Source organism: Chinchilla lanigera, unplaced genomic scaffold, assembly GCF_000276665.1.
Source record: "Chinchilla lanigera isolate Chin_1 unplaced genomic scaffold, ChiLan1.0 scaffold00084, whole genome shotgun sequence".
NCBI classification, from domain to species: domain Eukaryota; kingdom Metazoa; phylum Chordata; class Mammalia; order Rodentia; family Chinchillidae; genus Chinchilla; species Chinchilla lanigera.
Window position 1 is genome coordinate 5,693,418 of NW_004955485.1, and position 19,840 is coordinate 5,713,257.

Consider the following 19,840-nt stretch of genomic DNA (forward strand, 5'->3'; position numbering starts at 1 on the left):
GCTAGGTGTCATGTAATGCAAAAATTGCTACACACGACTTTCTTTTTTTTTTTTTTTGGGTTTTTTCTGGTACCGGGAACCGAACTCATGACCTTGCACTTGCCAGGCAGGCACTTTGCCACTGAGCTAAATCCCCAGCCCCTACACACGACTTTCTAAAGAAATTGAAATAAGATATTGAAAAAGAGATAGGAATAGGTTAAATTAAGCCTATAATCATGTATACTATATACTTTGGTGTGTTTCCTCATCTCTGATCATTTGTTTCTCATCTCTGCTGAAATGAAAATGAGATATGTGTAGGAAGCATTTTCAAAGAACTGCAAGGAAATGATACGGCAAATTTATACTCAATTTGTGAAACCAGGGTGAAACAGTATGCATGAATCAAGGGACATCAGTTAATAAAAAAACACTTCCTGTTAGAAGGACAAGCTCATTTTCCATTTGAAATATGGATTTTCTCTGAACTACATTCGTAGCCCTTTTAATTTTTTATTTGTATTAGTATATGCCTCGGGTGTACAGTGATTACATTCATTTTGGGAGATGGCACAGGTACATAGCGCACCTTCTTTATTTTTATGTTCTCTGCCCCTCATTACCCCTCACTGGTGATCCCTAGTGATCCTCACACCTCAGCCTCCCAGAGTGCTAGGATTACAGGCATGTGTCACCTTGCCCAGCTTGGATTCTTTCTTATAAAGAGATTTTCCAAAATACCTACTACAGAGATAGTTCTGGAAGGCTCAGCAGGTGTGATATAAGAAAAGGCTAAAGTCCGTAGTGAAGTGGGTTTGGGAACCTGTGACGGCAGGTTTGGGAGCTTCTTCCTTCCCAGTCCTCAGTACCCCAGTGTAAATCCTGAGTCTCCAGGAACACATAGTTGGGTAAATCTGACCGACATTTATTTGACTATGATAGGAGAAACATTTTGTGGAATTAAGTATTCTTCAGAGCACATTTTGGGAAATATAGCTTCTAGTTTAGGTCCATAAAATATATACGTTTCAAAAAGAGAGGAATTCAGCCTGAGTACATAGTGAAGCATGCCTGGTCATGACCCTTCAGCAGCGCAGTATTTTTTGAACTTTGAAGCGCACAAGAACCACCCAGGAAGCATGTCAAATACACATCACAGGTCCATAAATATCGAGGAGACCTGAGATTTTGCATTTCTGACAGTTCCTAGTGGGTGGTGCTGCTGCTGCTCCATGAACTGCTCCCTGGATAGCAAAGAGTTGTAACACATTGGTCTCCAAGCGCTGGAGTTGCCCAGTACTGCCCAGGGTCCTCTGCTGCCTCAAAGTTCTTCACCTAAGAGGGCGATCAGTGTGCGGATGGGGCTTACCAGTAAAACCTGTTAGGCGTGATGCGTTCATGCATGAGTTGCCACCGTCTTCCAAAGTCCATGGAGCTGTAGAGCTGCAAAACAAGGAAGTGGGGGAAATGTAAGTTTCAAGAGCCACCACTGAGTATGAGTACAGGTGCCCGTCCTGGGACCATTCCAACAAAGCCTGCCAGCACACCCAAGCGGGCATCCAGTTACCTAGATAAAAAATAAGAATATGAGTGTGCCATGCTTTTCTTGACCATGTAGGTGCACAATCAACCTTGTCTGAGCTGAGGATAAATGTAGTTCCCATACCATCACTATCTCCATTAGGAGCATGGTCTTCAGTAAAACTGTGCTCTCTTTTTCCTGCAAACTCTATATAGTCTTTAGATACATTTTGAACAATTCAGTAACATTTAATTAGAAGCTGTTTACTGAACAACTGCTTCAGGCAAGGCACACTGAGGGACACGAAGACAAGGGAGGGGCAGATTCTGTGCTTCCAGGAAAAGTGGGACGCGTGTGTATACATTATGCACATACATAAAAATGATAGCTAAGCCAGTGCTATTTGCAAAATATGATCTTTCACTTTTCTCCTACTGCTTTGATATACTATTGATAATTAGAAATGGAACTCCTCAATGCCACCAGAGATACCAGGCTCATTTCTACGCCCACATCTTTGGAAGCAGGCAAGGATAAGCCACCCCTACGTCTAAGTAAATTTACTCCAGCACGCAAGGTCAGCACAGGTGTGGCTTCCTCCACAAAAAGCCTTTTCTAACCACTCCAGCCCACGTATCTCTTCTTTCTCATCTTTTGTTTCTATAAAACAGTCATCATGGGTCATGGTATAATATATGCTTACAGCTTTCATATTTGTTATTTAGCTATTTTCACATTTCTTGAACATACACAAAATGTTCATGAACTCTCTGCTGCATAAATAAGTAAAACAGGCTTATATAATGGATAGCAACTCATGAAAGAGGAACAATTCCAGATGTTTTCCAGGACTTGGCAAAACAAAAGCTGATCCCCTGCATGGTTAATGGAGTCAGACCCCATGTTCACTTATTTCATGAATATAGATTCTCACCCTATAGAACAAACTTTGGATAGGCCAGCAAACTGTGAGAGACTAACCAGGACTTACAGTCAGTTAAGTAAATTCAGTACAATGTCTGAACCTGGCTCACAACAGAACAATAATAATAGCAATTCGCCAATGTCACCCTTTCACATATATATGAGTTCTAGAGAGAGTGTTCATTAGTCACTTAAACTGAGTGTGCATTAGTCACTTAAACTGCTGCTCTCTGGAGTTCTATGATCTTCCCAAACAGAGCTGATCACTGTATTCATGGTGGCACCATTATATTTACTATCTGCCAGAAGTTATTTCTGGTAGGCATGTCCTTCCCCACTGCTAGGATGAGTTATAAAAGAGGTAGGGATTGTGCATTGTTAACCAGGTATACCGGTGGTTGTACAATGCTGTCACATAGCAGATGAGCACTCAACCTCAATTCCCATGAAACTCAGTCTACAAGGAGTTCAAACTTTGTTCCAAGAAACAAGGGTTTCAGATTTCTGATGCCTGGCTTAAGTATCTCTCCATGAAATCCTTGCCTAGTTTATCATGGTAATTCCACCACATTTATGTTTTGTTCCCCACAAATGCTCACAGGTATGGAATCCTGAAGCAGTTAGCCCCTGAATCCATAGAGATAGGGTCAGGTGAAGCACATTCCTGAACTAACATCACCGCTAGCACTCACCTGACAGAACATCACACCCAGGTAACTCGGCCATCTGTAAAGTTCTAAGCACATAACCTTACAACTTATGGGGAAGTAATTTCTTATTTTAATTAAGTTTATTGGTACAGTTTAGATATACATAAAGATCATATTCATCATAGGGAATTTGTACTTGTATGTGATAGATTTTGATTCTGCTTTTTTCCCCAATCCCCTCCCTTCTCCCCGGTATGAGAAACTGAAAAGAGTAAATAAGGACGAAAATGTACAATCGATATTGTGAAATAGAAAGAAATTGTTCAAAAGGAAAGAGGAACTATGGAGGGCGATGGGAGAAGGATGGAAGGGAAAATGAAAGAAATGATTTTTAAAAAGGAATTAATTTTTTTTGAAAGACTCAGAACTTTTTTGGTTGGACTCAATGCTCAAAATTTGGGGCCATTTCAATTTAATACAGGAAATATTTGTTAAACATGGCACTATAAAAAATCTCTTTATGTAGTAATATATATAAAATATATTCCTCAGAATAGCCTAAAATGTGGTCAGGGATGTGTATTTCAATTTATGTATAGATAAAGTATGAATACTACAGCAACTATTTGGAAGACCATGTGTTGATCCTCATTTAGCTGTTTGAAGTTTTTACCATTCTACATCGATTCACCACCAATTCTCACAGTATTTATGTAAACTGAGCTCTTATTTCATGAATAAGTTCTAACTCCTATGGGTATCCAATTCTGTACATGGGAAAAGTAGGTTATATTCTCTATTTCTCCCTAGTCACTTTCTTATTCAGCAACTTAATAAATAAAGCAATATTGACTCTAAACCCACTACAGTATATAGCACAGAAAACCACATGTAATTATTTTATCTTTAATTGAGTAATTGTTGTATGTATTATACATTTGGGGGCACAGTGTGATGATTTGACATATGTTTGCATTTTGTGGGATGCGGTGCTAATTGTTACATGGCCCATTAATAAATTCATCAATTTCTATATCATTTTTGGAAACAAAACTTTTAAAATCTTGTTTAAAAATTTTAAAGTGCACAAAACCTTTCGTAAAGTCACCACTCCTTGCAATGGATTTCTAGGATTTATTCCTCCCGTATAACTGAAACGTGTGCATTGATCAAATCTCCACTTTCCCGCTGCACTCCCAAACCCTGGTCCTCTGGTAATCACCTGCTCTATGAGGTAATTTTTTTAGATTCCGTATATAAGTGAGATCACGTAGCATTTATCTTTCTGTATTTCACATTCAACTATTTAGGAAGAAAAAAAGTGTAACCTATCCCTGACTCCAAACATATATATGGGAATACTGCATCAGAAGAGAAAATGGAGCTGAAACTCTAGAAGGTAAGAGACCAGAGAGATCCACAGGGGTAGAAACACAACAGCCAGGTTTTCTGGAGACGTGTGTCTTAAGCTGTAGAGACAGTGATGTGTATAGAAGAGACACTGGATAGGGACTCACGGTGTTAAAGTGAAAAGCAGAAGTGCCAATGTGGGCAGCATCTTGAGCCTGGTTTGTGGAAGAGCATTTAGAAGAAAGAAAAGACATGAAGACTTTGATGGCCAAAGGAGGGAGAAATTATTTGTTCATTTATCTTCCTGTTTCTCTTTCTATTATTCTACTCCTCTATATGTGCATGGAAAGCATCTGGAACCTGTGCACTTGAGAATTTTAATTCAAGAACTGAATTCTCCAGGTAGGAAATGGTCCATTTTCCTTCTCATGCCAGGTGTCTGTGGGGACCCCTACTCACCTTAAGACATGGGTTTCCCAATTAAATGTAGGAGAGACTATGGCAACTTCTACAACCTGAAAACCCAACTGTGTCAGCCCTGATTCTAATCATAGCAAACATAACCCCCAATTCCATCAAATAAAACCCAGCACGATTGCATTTTCCTCTAGAGAAAAGGCAGGTGAAAATTATAAGCACCATTCTAACAGGTTTGGAATTTTCCATCCTCCAGGGAGAGGATAGGTTCTTCCAGCATGGAGGATTGTGTTGGCAAGAGAGTGCTTCCCAGGGTCCACAATATGTTTTCATTCTTTTATCTTTAAAATAATTTTTTTAAAAAAAGTGGTAGAAGTAGCATGGCTCCCTCGCCTACGTCTTTCCTAAGCCAGAAAGAATAGCAATGTCGATCTCCTCCTCCAAGCCTGTTCCACCTCCTGCCTCCTTTGTCCCTAGTTTTGCTTTTTCAGCTCTTCAGTTTGACTGATGGAAAAAAAATTAAATTGAATTCTCTGCCTTGAGGCTGATTCAGATGAACAGAAAGAGCAGGCTCCAATTCATTAAGGGCTTTAGTTTAGCTACCTTGTCTCTCAATCGACAGTAAGTTGCTGAGTCTGAAATGTATTTTTATTCCACCATGAACTAAATCTTTGCAGATTCTTCATTCATATATTTGTTAATGCTTTTCATTTAAACACCCATGCATTCATTCATTCAATAGAAGTATGTTAAACACTAATTACATGCTCTAGGCACTGAACTAAGTGCTAAAGTCACAAAGGTTGGAGCCATCAGGGTCAGGGTCAGACAGAAATGCGTGCAATTACACTACCATGTAACATGTGCTACAGCAGGAGCAGTTACATCTATCTGCAAAAGCAAGACTGTGGGTAATCAATATTTTCTTCTCTCAATCATTTAGATTTTTAATATTACTATGAACATGTATTGCTTTTATAGTTAAAATATTAAAGCTTAACATTCACACGGAAATGAAACACATAGTGAACACTCAATAGTAAGTTTTAGAGGGCAGTTTAATGATATGAAAATTACTTGATATATTTTTCATTTAAAATATATTACAACATGTGTACATTGACATGGATTTTATTTATGCTGCAAAAGCTAGAAACAAATTAGAAGAAAATATACCCAAACAATAGCAACATTTATTTCTGAATTATAAAATTAAGGGTAACATAAATTTTCTTAAAGATTTCTGTCATTTTCAGATTTTTTTACACTACACATGTGATATATTTTGTTATGGCTTATATCTAGATGTCTCCCCAAAGCCTCATGCACTCATAGGTGGAGTTTATTGGAGCTGGAGGGATCTAGGGTGTGTGGTATTAAATTAGTAACATTGATTGGAATGAGCATGGTTCTGGGTGTGGCTATTTTACATACAGCAGAAAACCCACCCAGGGTGTGGATGGCACCCCCCAAAAGGCTTGTAGCCTTCGTGGAACAAAAGAGACAGAAAGAAGGCAGGCTTGCCGCTGCTGCTGCTGCTGCTGTGGCTGCTGTTGCTGCTGTGGCTGCCGTGGTGCCTCCTGCCTGTTTTTCCTCCTCCGTGATGCCCCTCTGTCATTCTCTCCTGGTTTGGAGCCAGTAGACCATAGACCGAAACCTCTACAAACTGTGAGCCAGAATAAACCTTTCCTCCTTCAACTTTCAAGTATTTTGTGCCAGCAACGAGAAAAGTAACCAAGACAGATTTCCATAGTAATATAAAGCTGCATTTTGTTCTACTTACTTTTTATAGTCAGTTTCTTATAGTAATGTTTATATTACTATACTTATCCCTCAAACTAACTGTCAAGCTAACTTAAAATGCCAAGAATTAAAATTCCAACTTTTTCATGAAGTAACTGGAATTAGTTAGAGCAATATGGGATTTTTCACAGGATAATATTTCACAGAAATTATTGTGGATAGTGGTGAGTACCTCCTCAGACAGGCAATATGTCAGCTCACATGATGCTGATACAGCCTCAGTGTGGCTTCAACCCAACGCCTTTCATGCAACATTAAAATAAAATGTGTTTTCCAAACAATAAATACCTTTAAAAACATTCCTTGTTGCTGCAGAGCTATATATATGAGGCCATGTTCTGCTCCATATCTCACCCACGAAGCTTCCTCCCTACAAAGACATCGGCCCTGGACATTACAAAGAACAAATCAGATTACGGCTGCATCTGTATATCCTTAGCAAGCACATATCAGCAGCAGCACACGCACAGTCCTAAATGAATCATCAGAACAGCTGGAAAATATGAAAGAGCACATTCTTTTCATTATTGATTTGGTTATTAGCTCCCTAATTACATCAACCTGCCAGAGAAAAGCGTCTGATATCTGACAAACTAAAGAGGCAGTTTAATCAATGGACTATTCCACAGGAAATACAACAGGTTGTATCTGGGAAGCTTCAGTTAAAAAAAAAAAAACTCTGAGATCATCAGGAGTCTCGAACATTGCTATGAGTTAAATCTGTGTTCTTCCAAAAGGACATGTTGAAATCCTCACACCCAGGACGTTGCAAGGCAACCTCTTTAGAAACAGGATCTTCACAGATGTAACGAGGTTACACAGCTGGACAGGGACAACATGAAAACACACAGCAAGACTGGCCCATGAAGACAGGACCAGAGAGATTCCTCCACAAGCCATGGGATGCCTGAGATCATGGGCACACCGTGAGAGACTGGGGAGCAAGGAAAGAATCCTCTGGGTTGCACAGGAAGGATGGCTCCGCCGACAACCTGCTTTTAGAATTCCAGCCTCGAGCAGTGTGAGATGAGAAATTTCTGACGTTTTAAGTCAGCCCGTTTGTGGTAGTTATATTAGTCCTAGGCAACTAGTACAGGCATCTCAGACCCACCGCAGGGAAGGGGCAGCCTGGAGGGGGTGAGGCGTAACAACTCTCGGGACATTTCTCTGTTGCTTCCTTGTTGTCTCTACCTAGACATTCAATTATAAAGCCAGAGGACCGGCTCTGAGAAAGACCACTGGATCTGTGATTGAAAATCCACCCTCAGTGGATGGCCTCGCCCCAGAAAAATACTTTCTATGAAATGTGAATTCCTAGTAATCATATGAAAATAATTACACATCAAGAGGCAAATTAATTAATTTATTTATTTATTTTAGGAGATCTTTTAGTATTTAGGTCAGATTCCCTGACCCAGCCTGTCTCTAGTTTAGAACACACTCACAAAAAAGCTCTCCACTGTGGAAAAGTTCAAACTCGATACATAACAGCCCTGATTTTTTCCACAAAAATCTATGGGATTTAGGTAACATTCTGCTGAGTTATGCTGAGAAAGGTCATAGCCTTTTAAATAAAATAAAATTGGCTGGATGTATAGCTCACTCGTAGAACATTTCTCTAGCATATATGGAGCCCTGGGTTCAACCCCCAAAACTGTGTGTGTGTGCGTGCGCACATGCACAAGCACGTATTTGTGTTTTTACGTGTGTGGGAGGCCGGCTGGGTTCTGCTCAAGATAAGATGGTCTCTGCATCTCATTTTTCGGAAGCACTAGGGTTTTGGTGGGAGGGCTAGACTGGGTTATGCAAGGATACACAGAGAATCCCTGGATGGTGGCAGTGTTTGCAGTAGGCAAAAGAGAAACCAAGGTCACATCGCAGCAAGTAGCCTTGCCCAACCTGCGGCTCTGGCTCCTTCCTCAGACATTCTCTGAAGAATCCTTTTTCCTGAAGTCTAGTAAGGACAAACCCAGCCCGTGGCTGGAAACACAGCCAGGAGGTTCTGCCCTTGGCACGCATCTTCCTTGAGAAATGTAAAACATCTACACTATACAGATACTCATCTACACTGTTAACCCAGCACTATTATTCTTTTGCAAAAGACAACAGTTTTCTTTCCTTCTTGAAGATTTCTAGCCACAGACTTTTCGATCTCTCTGAAATGGTGGCCATCACGTAATCTTTCAGGCAACAGACATGGACCCTATGTCCTTTAGAAACTAAGTATTGTCCTATAGGTTTAGAATTGAACAGTGAACAAAAAAAATCAAACAGTCAGTCTCTGCCTTCAAGGATCTTATATTCCAGTGAAGATCAGGAATCCAAATGCAATCGAGCTCACAAGTGAAGGGAGACTCTGTGTGCTCTTCAGACCCAGGTTCTTACTGCCCGGAGCACAGGTGGAGTCTCTGCTTACTCAGGAGGAAGGTTCTCCCCATTTTCATTGGCACACTCAGCCCTCCAGGGCTGCCTTTTGCTCTCCTGCCTTTCATAGAGACAAAAGTAGGAAATGTGCTTCACTTTCCTCTGTCTGAGGAAAGCCACTGAGTGTGACAGTGCCTGGCAGATAGCACTTCACAGGCCAGAGAGAACCAGGGAGCCCAGGGGGCGCAGGCTCCATCTAAAAGGGGCCCAGCTGCTCCCTAACTACAGGACAGCTGATCCAGTGCCATGAGACTTTATAATTCTTTCAAGGGATGTGAAAATTCAGACATTTCTCTGAGATCTATAGGTATTTAGGGTTAGGACTAAGTTTAAGTTTTCTCCAAATCAGTTTCAGAGGTCAAAGAGACTAAAGCACCCTACCTGGAATCTGGGGATTTGACATTAAGGAGTTTGCTATGGAGGCAAATACTTTCATGTCTCATTCTCACCTTACAATTCCAAGCACATTTTGTAGCCCACTCTAAAATATAGCTGTGCTTCAAATAAATGAGAAACATCTTCACAAATCTTCAACTGAACCTTGCAGAAAAGTACTTTCCTGTTGTACTCTCTTTTTAGCCCCTGGGCCCTACAAGTGCACTTTTGAGTCCTAGTCTGGGGAAGGGGCATGGGGAGGCTGGCGTGGGATGAGGGCATTATTGCTGAGCGTGACATTTTATTGGTGCAAGTGTGTTTTACACAGGGTGATGTGGGGGAGGGATGGTTTTTCCCTGGTGCCCATGGCAACTGAGGCCCTGCTCAGGAGATGAGGAAACAGCCTATGGGCAGGGTTTTCTTCTAGTGCTCCTCAGTCACACTGCAAAATGAGAGGAAAGCATACAGCCTTGGATGACGTCACACTTGTAAGAAAGGCATCGCTGCAGATGTTGTCAGCCAACAAATCTCTGCCATGGGTGTGTACTCTTCAGACTTGCCATTCTAACTGCCTGCGAGCTCATAGACTACTCGAATCTGTGGATGACCAGAGCCTTCTACTGCCCGAGTTCACGCCCTGCTCCCTGGTAGAGATGCTTGCGACCCAAACACCTGAGAGTTGTGAAGCTGGAGTTCTAACCCAGGGACCCCATCTCCTGCTCAGTGTTCTTTTTACCTTACAAAGCTGCTTTGTTATCAGCTACTTAGTTTAAAAAAAAATGAAAAAACACACGATAATATAACCTCATAGGAATAATGGCTCATTGGAGTAAGCTGTGAATGAACTACACTATGTCTTGAATTTATCTAGCACCTTTATTTACTAATCATTCTCACAGTTTATTTGATCCTTTTTTGTATGGAAGGGGAATGTACTTTCTGTAAGACAATCTCACAAACAATTTACCCAGTATTTACTAAAATCCACTTTTCTTGACCATTTTCCTTTGCAATCACTGTCTATTCATTTTTATACATTACAATTCAGAAACGTTTCATATTAAGCCGTACCCTTTAAACAAAAAGCTGCTTCCCCATGAGCTGACTATTTGTTCTGCCCCATATGCTTCTCTCTACCCTCTACCTGATTTCTTTTTTTGTAATGGCTTTGGTTCCATATCACATCCTGTTGTTAATATTCACATCATCGCCTACTTCCACCTTCTTTTCTCTACGTGCAATTTGTCTTTAACTATTTTCCAAGTTTGGGCTTGTTTTTCTTTCTCACAGGCCTGAATCTTAATGGTGTGAGAAGAGCTTAAATCTCTCAGTTTTAGATCTATTATTTAATTTCAATTATTACCTGTAAGTATTCAAACATCAACAGCTACCTACAGTTTGGAAAACAAAAGGAAAATTTCACTATTCCTACCATACGAAGTATCATGTGAAGCATACTTCCAAAGGAAAATCTGAGCATTTAAATATGCTCATGATTTTAGTATGAAGAGCTGGTCAGAAAACCTAAGAGTTCATGCACCTGAAGATATTAAAGGAGAAAAACTATGTACTTCGATGTCATTTTTTTCAGCAGGATAAGCAAGGGAAGAAATTATTGTGTATGGGGGGTTTGCCCTGACAGGTGGTTTTGATTATGTTGTCTAGGTTTGTTTGTTTGTTTGTTTGTTTGTTTTTATTGTGGTGCTGGGGAGGAAACCTTTTGCCTGCCAGACAAGTGCTCTATCTCTGACCCTCAGCCCTTGCTGTCTTATTTAATTGAAACAAAATAAATCTGTTTCAGATGGTGATTTCTACCTATACTTCATAAAGTAGGATATCAAATCCCCAAAGGTGTTATGATCCTGCTCAAGATCTCAAAACAGATTCTAGGGCCTCATATTCCAAAATCAATGCTCATCCCAAAACACCTGGAGGCCACTGAAACTTATATGTTTTCAAGGAAATAATCTAAGTTGTGAGAGAGCTTGAAAGTGTATTTCAGATGAAAAAATGGAACAGAAAACCGCTGAATGAATGAAGAAGTGTGTACTCATTTTCGAATGTGGGCAAAGATTGTCCTGTAAGGGAAACAATAAGATTTTCTTCTGTGCAGCATCAGAAGACAGAAGCAGAAACAAAAACTAAAATCTGGACAGAAACAAATGTTGGCTTTATGTAAGAAATATTCTATGGGAAGAACTGTCTCTGTTTAGAAGGAGCTGCTTCATGTTACAGTAAGTTCTCCAGGGACTTATGTGATGGGTTTGAAAAGAAGACAGATGAAGACTTTGATTAAGGTGAAATTAAAGTATCAGATAAGGCTTAAACTTGAGTTCTTAGGTCCCTTCAGATATGTGTTTCTTAATTCTTCATCCACGAGCAATAATCCAAGCAACAAAACCCAAGGGAATGTACCCTACTGGTGCTTCCTAAACATTTTAAAAAGACTTACCAAGGGATGCTGTGGAAGAGGCCCAACTCTGCGGCAGCCTTTGTTATATTTATGCAAGCTCCCTTAAGCCCTCTGTCAAGGGATATTCAGCACCTCCCTGTGAGAGACACACTTCCTCACCCCTGAATCTAGGCTGTCTTTGTTCTTTGTTTGGGTCTCAGAATGCAGTGTGAGTGACAGTGTCTTAGTTCTGTGAGTCGTCCCTAAGGACCCTTGAGTACTTCATTCCTTCAGAATGTTGCTACCACCTGTAAGCACACCTGTGTTATCCTGCTGCGGGGAAAGGCCATACAGAAGACAGCCCCAAGCACTGGAGTGAATCTATCCCACCCAATCACCCAACTGACTTACAGAGTTGTCAGCAATAATGAATGTTTTATTTGGGGCAGAACTGGTTACACAGCACTAGCTAACTGATACACATACCTAGATTCGAGTCCTAGCTCTTATCAATGACCAAATGTGCTCTTTGTAGGAAGCCTTCAATTTCCTGTTTTCTAATAGAAGTAGGACGAAGAGCTTGCACCAGAATTGCATTTCTCAAACTTCAGAGGTTGCCAGACACCTTGTGAAAAATGCACCCCTCCTCCAGATATTCTGAGTCATTGGGCCAGCCCTGGAGCCCAGATGAGTACAATTTAACAAGCTCTTGGATGTTTCTAATGTGAATTCGGAGGAACCACACAGTGAAGAAACTCTGTTCTATATAAATCCCCCAGAAACTTGGACAGATGTGACTCAGCTCGCTTTCCTGCCCTTAGTCGCCTACGTCAGTGTCTCAGGTGGGCGATGACAGCTGAATACCTGGATCTCCTCCGACACAGCACCGTCCCAACTTCTTCCAGGCCTCAGTAGAGCCAGAGACTTGACCTTAAACCAGAGATTTCCTGACTCCTGGAAATTCACACTCAACTCCATCTGAGAAGCCAGGACCTTGCGCAAAGGGAGAGACAGACCGTTCTGCCCAGCAACCACTGCTGGGGCACAGTGAGAGAGCAAAAGCACAGCTTCAGCTGAAATGCAGAGCAGCAGCTGGACTACACGCCCTGAAAGCACAACTCACTTATTACACAGATAATTAGGTTTCCCTCTAGATGCAAACGTGACACGGTCTGTGCATTAGGCAGAGGTGACTTAACCGTGGCCCGGCAATCTCGCCTGCAGCCCGCCAACAGTGCTACTCCCAGGATTCTAACATGGAGTGACAGCAAGAAGACAGCACCAGCTTTGCGGTTCTTCTGTTTGGGGTTTGAATGATCCAAATCAGCGGCTCTTCACTCTACTACCACATCCTGGAATGTTAAACCATACTGGTACCAGAGAGGGATGATTAGAATCTGTGGGAACAGATGTGCGGTCACAGGTGTTTTTAGAGTTTCCCACATGACCCGAATATGGAGGGAGGGCTGAGTACTGTGGGTAGAAGGCAGAGCGGGGCAAATTTGACCCAGCTGTTTCCATAAAGACTAAGTGATAGAAGCAGACACACCCATCCTTTATATCCACCTTTAGGCTGTGACAGAGATCACAACCTAAAATATTTGCTCTCCATTCTGCTGGAGAAGAGGTTTTCTGGCTACTGCTCTCCAGTTCTGATCTTGAATGCTGGTGAAAGGCTAGTACCAGAGGAATTTTATCTTGACTACATCCTGGATTGGTTTTGCATGCCTTTGACCTATGGTTCCAACCTCAGGAGCCCAAGGCACATACAAACAATAGCTAATGGCTAAGAAGTACTCACTGTGTGTCAGTTACTAGGTTACATGATTTTCACAATATCATTAACCCTCACAACCACCTAATGTAGGAACTCTAGCTATATTCATTTTATCCAACAAAAAATAGGGCTTTAAAGAAGACCAAGTCACTTGTGCTAATGAAATACAGTGGTCAGATTCAAAACAAGCCGTTCAATTTCATGACCCAAGTGCTCAAGTACCACATCCGCCAAGACGTACAGCACGGACAAGAGGTTTCTGAGCCAGACTGCTGGTGGCTTTGGGTGGGCTATGTCAAGGGGTTGGGGACTGCCAATAATCAGCCCTACCTCACGGACCCATGGCAACAGGAGGAACAAGCAGCAGGTCTAATGGAATTAGAGTCTTCGGAAGACCACCACTGTTTCCTTGTATTTTTTTCCATGAGATAGTTCTAACTACATTTCATTCACTTAATGATTCAATAACCTTTGAATGCCATCCACAGTTCAGGCCTGGTTGGAGCTGGAAACAGAGCAGAGAATAGGATTCTGGGGAAACACAGCTGATGCTGGCTTTGTGGAGTTTTCATGGTGATGGGGAAGTGGGCAGGAAGCAAATATATTTATATAAATAACAAAGTAAATGCACAGAGTAGATTTTTTGTTATTCACAGTAATTATGGGCTATAAAGTCACTTAGGTGCTGGTTTAGTGAACAGTAAAACATTGCTTTGAGAGGAAATACAGATAGAAGTTTCCATGAGTCTCTGGTGACACCATTGTCATTAATCGGCACAAGCTTGTTTTAGGTGTGTTTCTGTTTGAAGAAACTTTATTTAACAAACGTTGATTCACTAACATTGAGCTCAGGGCCAACAGCCCTGTAATTCATGCTTCAGGAAAGCTTTTCTAGCATGCATTTTTTCTATACGGTATGTCACAGTCTTCTTGTGCTAAGAAATGTTAAACAGCATCTCTGCATAATGCCTGGGAGTCATTTTAAATATGGAATCTGCCAAGAAAAAGCATAAGCATGTGGCACAAAATAGACCACAGAAAGGACACTCCTTTGCAGTGTGAAAGCTGAAACAAGAAAGCAGAGTGTCACCTTGTCGGACCCTGGCTGGAAAGGTACACATCAGGCGGTACACTCTTTGCCATTCTTCACAGATCTGTGAATGACCATGAAAACACTGCAAGCGTTGCTTTAGGGATTGTCAATATATTTTAGCAGGTAAGCAAACCAACAAAAGCGGAATCTGTGAATAATAAGTGTTACCTGTTTAATGTCACGCCATGAGAACTACTAAGATGAATATTAAAGCAGGATAAGGGGACCAAGCTTAAGTGAAACTCTTTCTGTTGCAGTGGCTAGGGGAGGCTCTAAAGAGTGAACATCCGAATAGAAACCTGAGTGAGAGGAGAGCACAGGGACACAAGCATGTGAAGACCAAGCCACCCAGCAGAGAAGCACAGTGAGAGGCACACCTGCAGTGGGCAGTGCTAGGTGGGTTTGGGACACTGCCGGTCATCATGGCTCCAACAGATGGGAAGGATGAGGAGGTGAAGCGAGAGAGACAACCAGGGATAGGATCACATAAAAGGCATGTCTGCCCTGGACAGGGCCTTGGGCTCCTGCCATGCGTGGTGGGGAGGAAGTGAAGCACTGGAGAGCAGGGTGCAGTGATCTGGTTGAAGGTGTAATGGTCAGTGGTAGCTCTGAAAGAGTAGAAAGTGTGGGAAGCGTGGGGATTGATGTGAGGTGGGGGACGACACGACTGCATTTCATTAATCGAGGGAAGAGGGCTGGTCGCCTGCAGCTTGCATTAGTGTGTTACCAGTGGGGTCAGAAAAGAATCTGCTGAACACTCGGGATGAAACGTCGATAATGTTGATAACAGAATCACTGTGAGGTCAGAGGGGGAAGAGAGAAGTCACAGGCAACTCTGAGATGTGGGCCCATCAGTAATGGAGGAGGATGGGGGAACGGATCACATCTAGATGTATTTTGATGGCAGAAGTAATGGGATTTGCTGCTGTACTGAAGCTGGGTTTGAGAGACAGTCACAACTCAAGGACGACTCTAAGATTCTGAGCTTGCAGAAAGTGGGGGCACTTGCTACAATGGCTGTTAAAAGAAAAGCAAGGTGGACAGGCTCCGAAGCCAGAGAATGTCAGACAACACTCAAGGCTGCACAGAAGCAACATGGGAATAAGATCCAAAAGTCCCAGTCTATAGGATCTCCAATTTCTCTAAAGAAAGACCTGAGACAGTATGATTGTTCTGGCCTCAGAGACACACAATCAAATGTTTTCAGCTCAGGAAGTGGTGATTAAATTGCTTGGGGGAAAGCTGTGGGAGAAACCCAACTGGGCAGGCCAACAGCCACCACGCATTCATGTGTCCTTGCTCCATGGGCTGCGCACAGCCATCAGCACCAGCATTCCTGATGCAGTCCACCTGCGGATCTCGCCTCCCGAGACACCTGTTGGTCTTAAAGTGTAACTGAGAGCTGATGTGACGGAGAGGTGCCAACAAAGCTAAAAGCCCTTGCACAAGGAATCGCCTCCCGAACAGAACATGAGTTCCTTCAAAGGCTAAGGAGGGAAAAAATAGCTCTCTTAAGGAACATCTCTTGTGGAAGGTAAGGTACTTGTTCCTTTGACTTGGCTTCTACCTTTCTCTCTGGTCCCAGCACTGACAGGGACAGAACTGAAAAATGGGTCACAATCCTGTCCCTTAGTCTCCTCAGTGTGGCTGTTAGAGGCCAGGATTTTCAAAAAGAACTTACTCTAGAAACCCAAGAGGGAAATAAGTAAAGAAAATGTAAAAGGTTGTGTTCAGACAGCAAGGGTCCTTGACCCTAGAAGATGTAGGTGTCATTTACCAGGCGCTCAGGCTAGGTTTCATTGCATATTTTGTCCAAAAGCTCCACATTCAGAGGTTCGTAAGCAGGCAATTGCTACACACCTATAGGTTTGCACACAGGGCTTGGCTGCCTCTTTCCTGGATGGTGCTTAGACTACAAACATCAATCTGGTGATTATTTCACAGAAAAAAAATGAGTAGGGGTTTCAGTGTTTTTTAGTTCCCTTTGGCAAACTATGCAAAAATCTCACATTCCTTCAAACACATAACATCAAGATATGGGTTGGGCAGAGACCTGACTTCTCCATTTCTCTGACCATATTCCATCCCTACTTCTTGAAATATTTGCATTTCAGGGGCAGGGGTTCCCATGAGATCGATGCTGGAGGACCTTCAAAGCAAGTAACCCTGGCTGGGGCTCATACTTATTGTTTGACTGTCCGGAGGACTCACAGCCCTCCAGTGTTGACGTTCCATAGTCAAAGAACAGTAAAAGACAAAAGTCAAACCCACTGTTCACTATTTTGTTGGCCACAAAACTTATTCAGAATTTCCTTGTCCTCCTATCATGTATGGAACACCAGCCTAGGTAGATACAGATGCTTCCTCCCACAATTTTGTTTTCCTTTTGGATTTTGACATTTCTGCACATAGAACTCAAATACTGACAATGTTTCCAGGGCAGGGTCAATTCACAAGGATGAGAGTAATTAGGATGGAAGTGAGGACGAAGTCGGCTCTTCCTGTGACCAATGCTGGCCCCCTTTTTGCCCACATGGGTAAAGAGCTGGAACTGCACTGCATGGAAGCTGCCCTTCTGACTCCAGCTGAATTCCATGCTTTGGTAATTTTTTGCTACTTAACTCCCTACCACCCTATCCCCATCAGAGCTCATAATTTTTCCGGGAAAGTTAGAATTTATTTTCCATCACTTCCATGCTGCATTGCTCAGCAACCACAGAGATGCCTCGACTGATTTTCCAATGGCCCCCACCCGCCTCTCCCAGGTGTAGCACACAAGTTCCTATGGGGTCCAACATTTGGACGTGCTCACCCTTTGTGGCATGATTTATAGAAAGGCAGCCTCAATTATAATTTCTCTTACTCTCTGCATTGACTAAAATGCTGAAAATACAGAACTGCCAATATGGCATGGTACACAGACTCCAACTCAAACAGCTTTTGCCGACAGCCCTGGGCACAGAAAGAACTGCACTGCCACAAACAACGACTCAATCCATCAGTGCCAACAATCAGAAGACCAGGGGCTGCTTTCCTAACGCGGAAGGCTGGGCCCCTACCACAGGGCTCCTCTCTCCAGCCAACACCGGGAACGCTGCTTTTTCTTCTGGCCAGGAGCATAGGGGTAGCTGCTGTTATGGGCCAAGTGATTTCTGAAACAACAGCCAGCAGATAGGAAGGAATTGGGAGATTAAAGAGTAAATCTGCATATGTGCTTCTACTTCCAGTCCTTGTTTACACACAGTAATAAAAAACATGAAACCAGTAACTGAAATGAAAATAAATAGACCTAGTTATCTACTGGCTGGGGTTTCACTTTTATACTGCTGATCTGAGACAAGGGAGAAGGCCAAACTAGTGTTTCCACCATGGCGAGAGTTTGCGAGAATAGTTCACCTACCCCAGGCACAGCCAAGCTCTCCTACCAGGGCCCAACTGGGGAACAGGGAGGCAGTGCAGAGGGACCCCAGTGGGTGTCACTCACTGGGGGAAAAGGCTGCACATTAAAATGCAAGCTACCTTTCAACAACCTTGACACAGACCTCTTGACCTTATTTTTTAATCCCTTTTCTTCTGAAGTTTTCTTTATCATAGGCTTAACAATCATCATGGCATCGTTTTCAGAAGCACCATGTGTGAAATATGTCCTCAGAGGGAGTAACTATCATTTTGGACTTATGCAGTCTACTGCCAACCAACCATAATCATGCCTACAGGTGCCTCCCTACAATTTTCTGGTATGTCCCAAATTTGATATTCTGAGTAAAGTCTCTGATAAGTCAATTCTTGTCAATTAGGATATTGTACATTTATAAAAATTAATTACTAAAATTAAGAATTGCTTTAAAAAAATTATCAGGTTTTCCCTCGTGTGGTATATAATCCCATGGCAGCCTCTGGGAGGCTGAGGTAGGAGAACCACAAGTTCAAGCTCAGCCTGGGAAACTGAGAGCCCATCATTTAAAAAAAAATAATTAAAAATTTAGAAAGATTTAAGAGGGGCTTGGGATTTAGCTCAGCGACACAGCACCTGCCCAGCAAGCGTGAGGTCATGAGTTCGATTCCCAGTACCAGAAAAAAAACAACAAGAACAGAGAAAGATTTAAGAGATATCTTTGGTTTCCAGAAAAATTCCACCATTAGAACTAACATCTTCCACTAGTATAGTACAGTTCTTAAAATTTATGAAATAATATAGACAATGAAATCTGAACAACAGAGTTTACATAAGGTTTGTTCCTTATTGTATGCATTGTATAGGTTTTGACAAATGTGTACACCATTTTATTATGATACAGAATAGTCTCAGTGCCCTAAAAATAAGTACTCTGCCGACTGACCCATTCCACTCCCCAACCACTGCCAACCATTGACCCTTTGATTTTCTCCCAAGTTCTGCCTTTTCCTTAATATCATCCACTTGGACTATACGTTATGCATGCCTCCCGGTTGACTTCTTTTACTTAACAGGAAGAATTTTAAGTATCTTCCAGGTCTTTGTGTATGTGTTTGTGTGTGTGTGTGTGTAAGAACTACTCTTTGTTTTGTTTTACAGAACAAGAAGCCTGTAAAGACAGGGCTGGAAGTAGTACCTTATACACTTTTAAGGTGTAACCCCATCTCACCCAGCTCTCCTCCCTCTTAACTGAACTCTCTGAAACAGGACAGGGACATCATGAAAAACCAGCCTAAGAAAATGCTTGAGCTTCCTAATACTTGCAGGGGTAAAACCACAAAGATGGATTTTGTATTACCCATTATGTGTTTACAGATAGGTCGAGTGGATCAACCAAAATTATCTCATTTCAGAGGACATTATTGTAATTACTAGTTATTATAATTATTCATTATTAAAATTGGAATGTATCAGAGTTCAAGTGGAAAAAAAAAAGAAAGACTGCTTGCATTCTAACACAGCCCAGAAGCGATACACATTCCATTGCCTGGTTAATTTCATCTTAGCATATGCTATGGTTTGAATATGTCCCCAGAAAGCATGTGTGGTAACTCAATCCCCCATGCCTCAGCATTGGAAGATAAGGTCTACTGGGCAGAACTTGGATCACGAAGACACCACCCTATGAATGGACTGCTGCCTATTACAGAGGGCTTTCGGATTCTAGTTCAATGT

The 19,840-nt window shown here is 42.0% G+C and overlaps 1 protein-coding gene across 1 annotated transcript in view; it reads right to left on the bottom strand.

The window, feature by feature from the left end:
- The window catches only part of Sorcs3 (sortilin-related VPS10 domain containing receptor 3), a gene marked incomplete at its 5' end in the record, with an annotated part of 574,832 nt that overhangs the window by 219,337 nt on the left and 335,655 nt on the right, over positions 1-19,840 (bottom strand). The window contains one exon of the mRNA XM_005403919.1: positions 1,352-1,425. Within this exon, the coding sequence (XP_005403976.1) occupies positions 1,352-1,425 (74 nt within the window). The remainder of the gene's footprint in view (positions 1-1,351; positions 1,426-19,840) is intronic.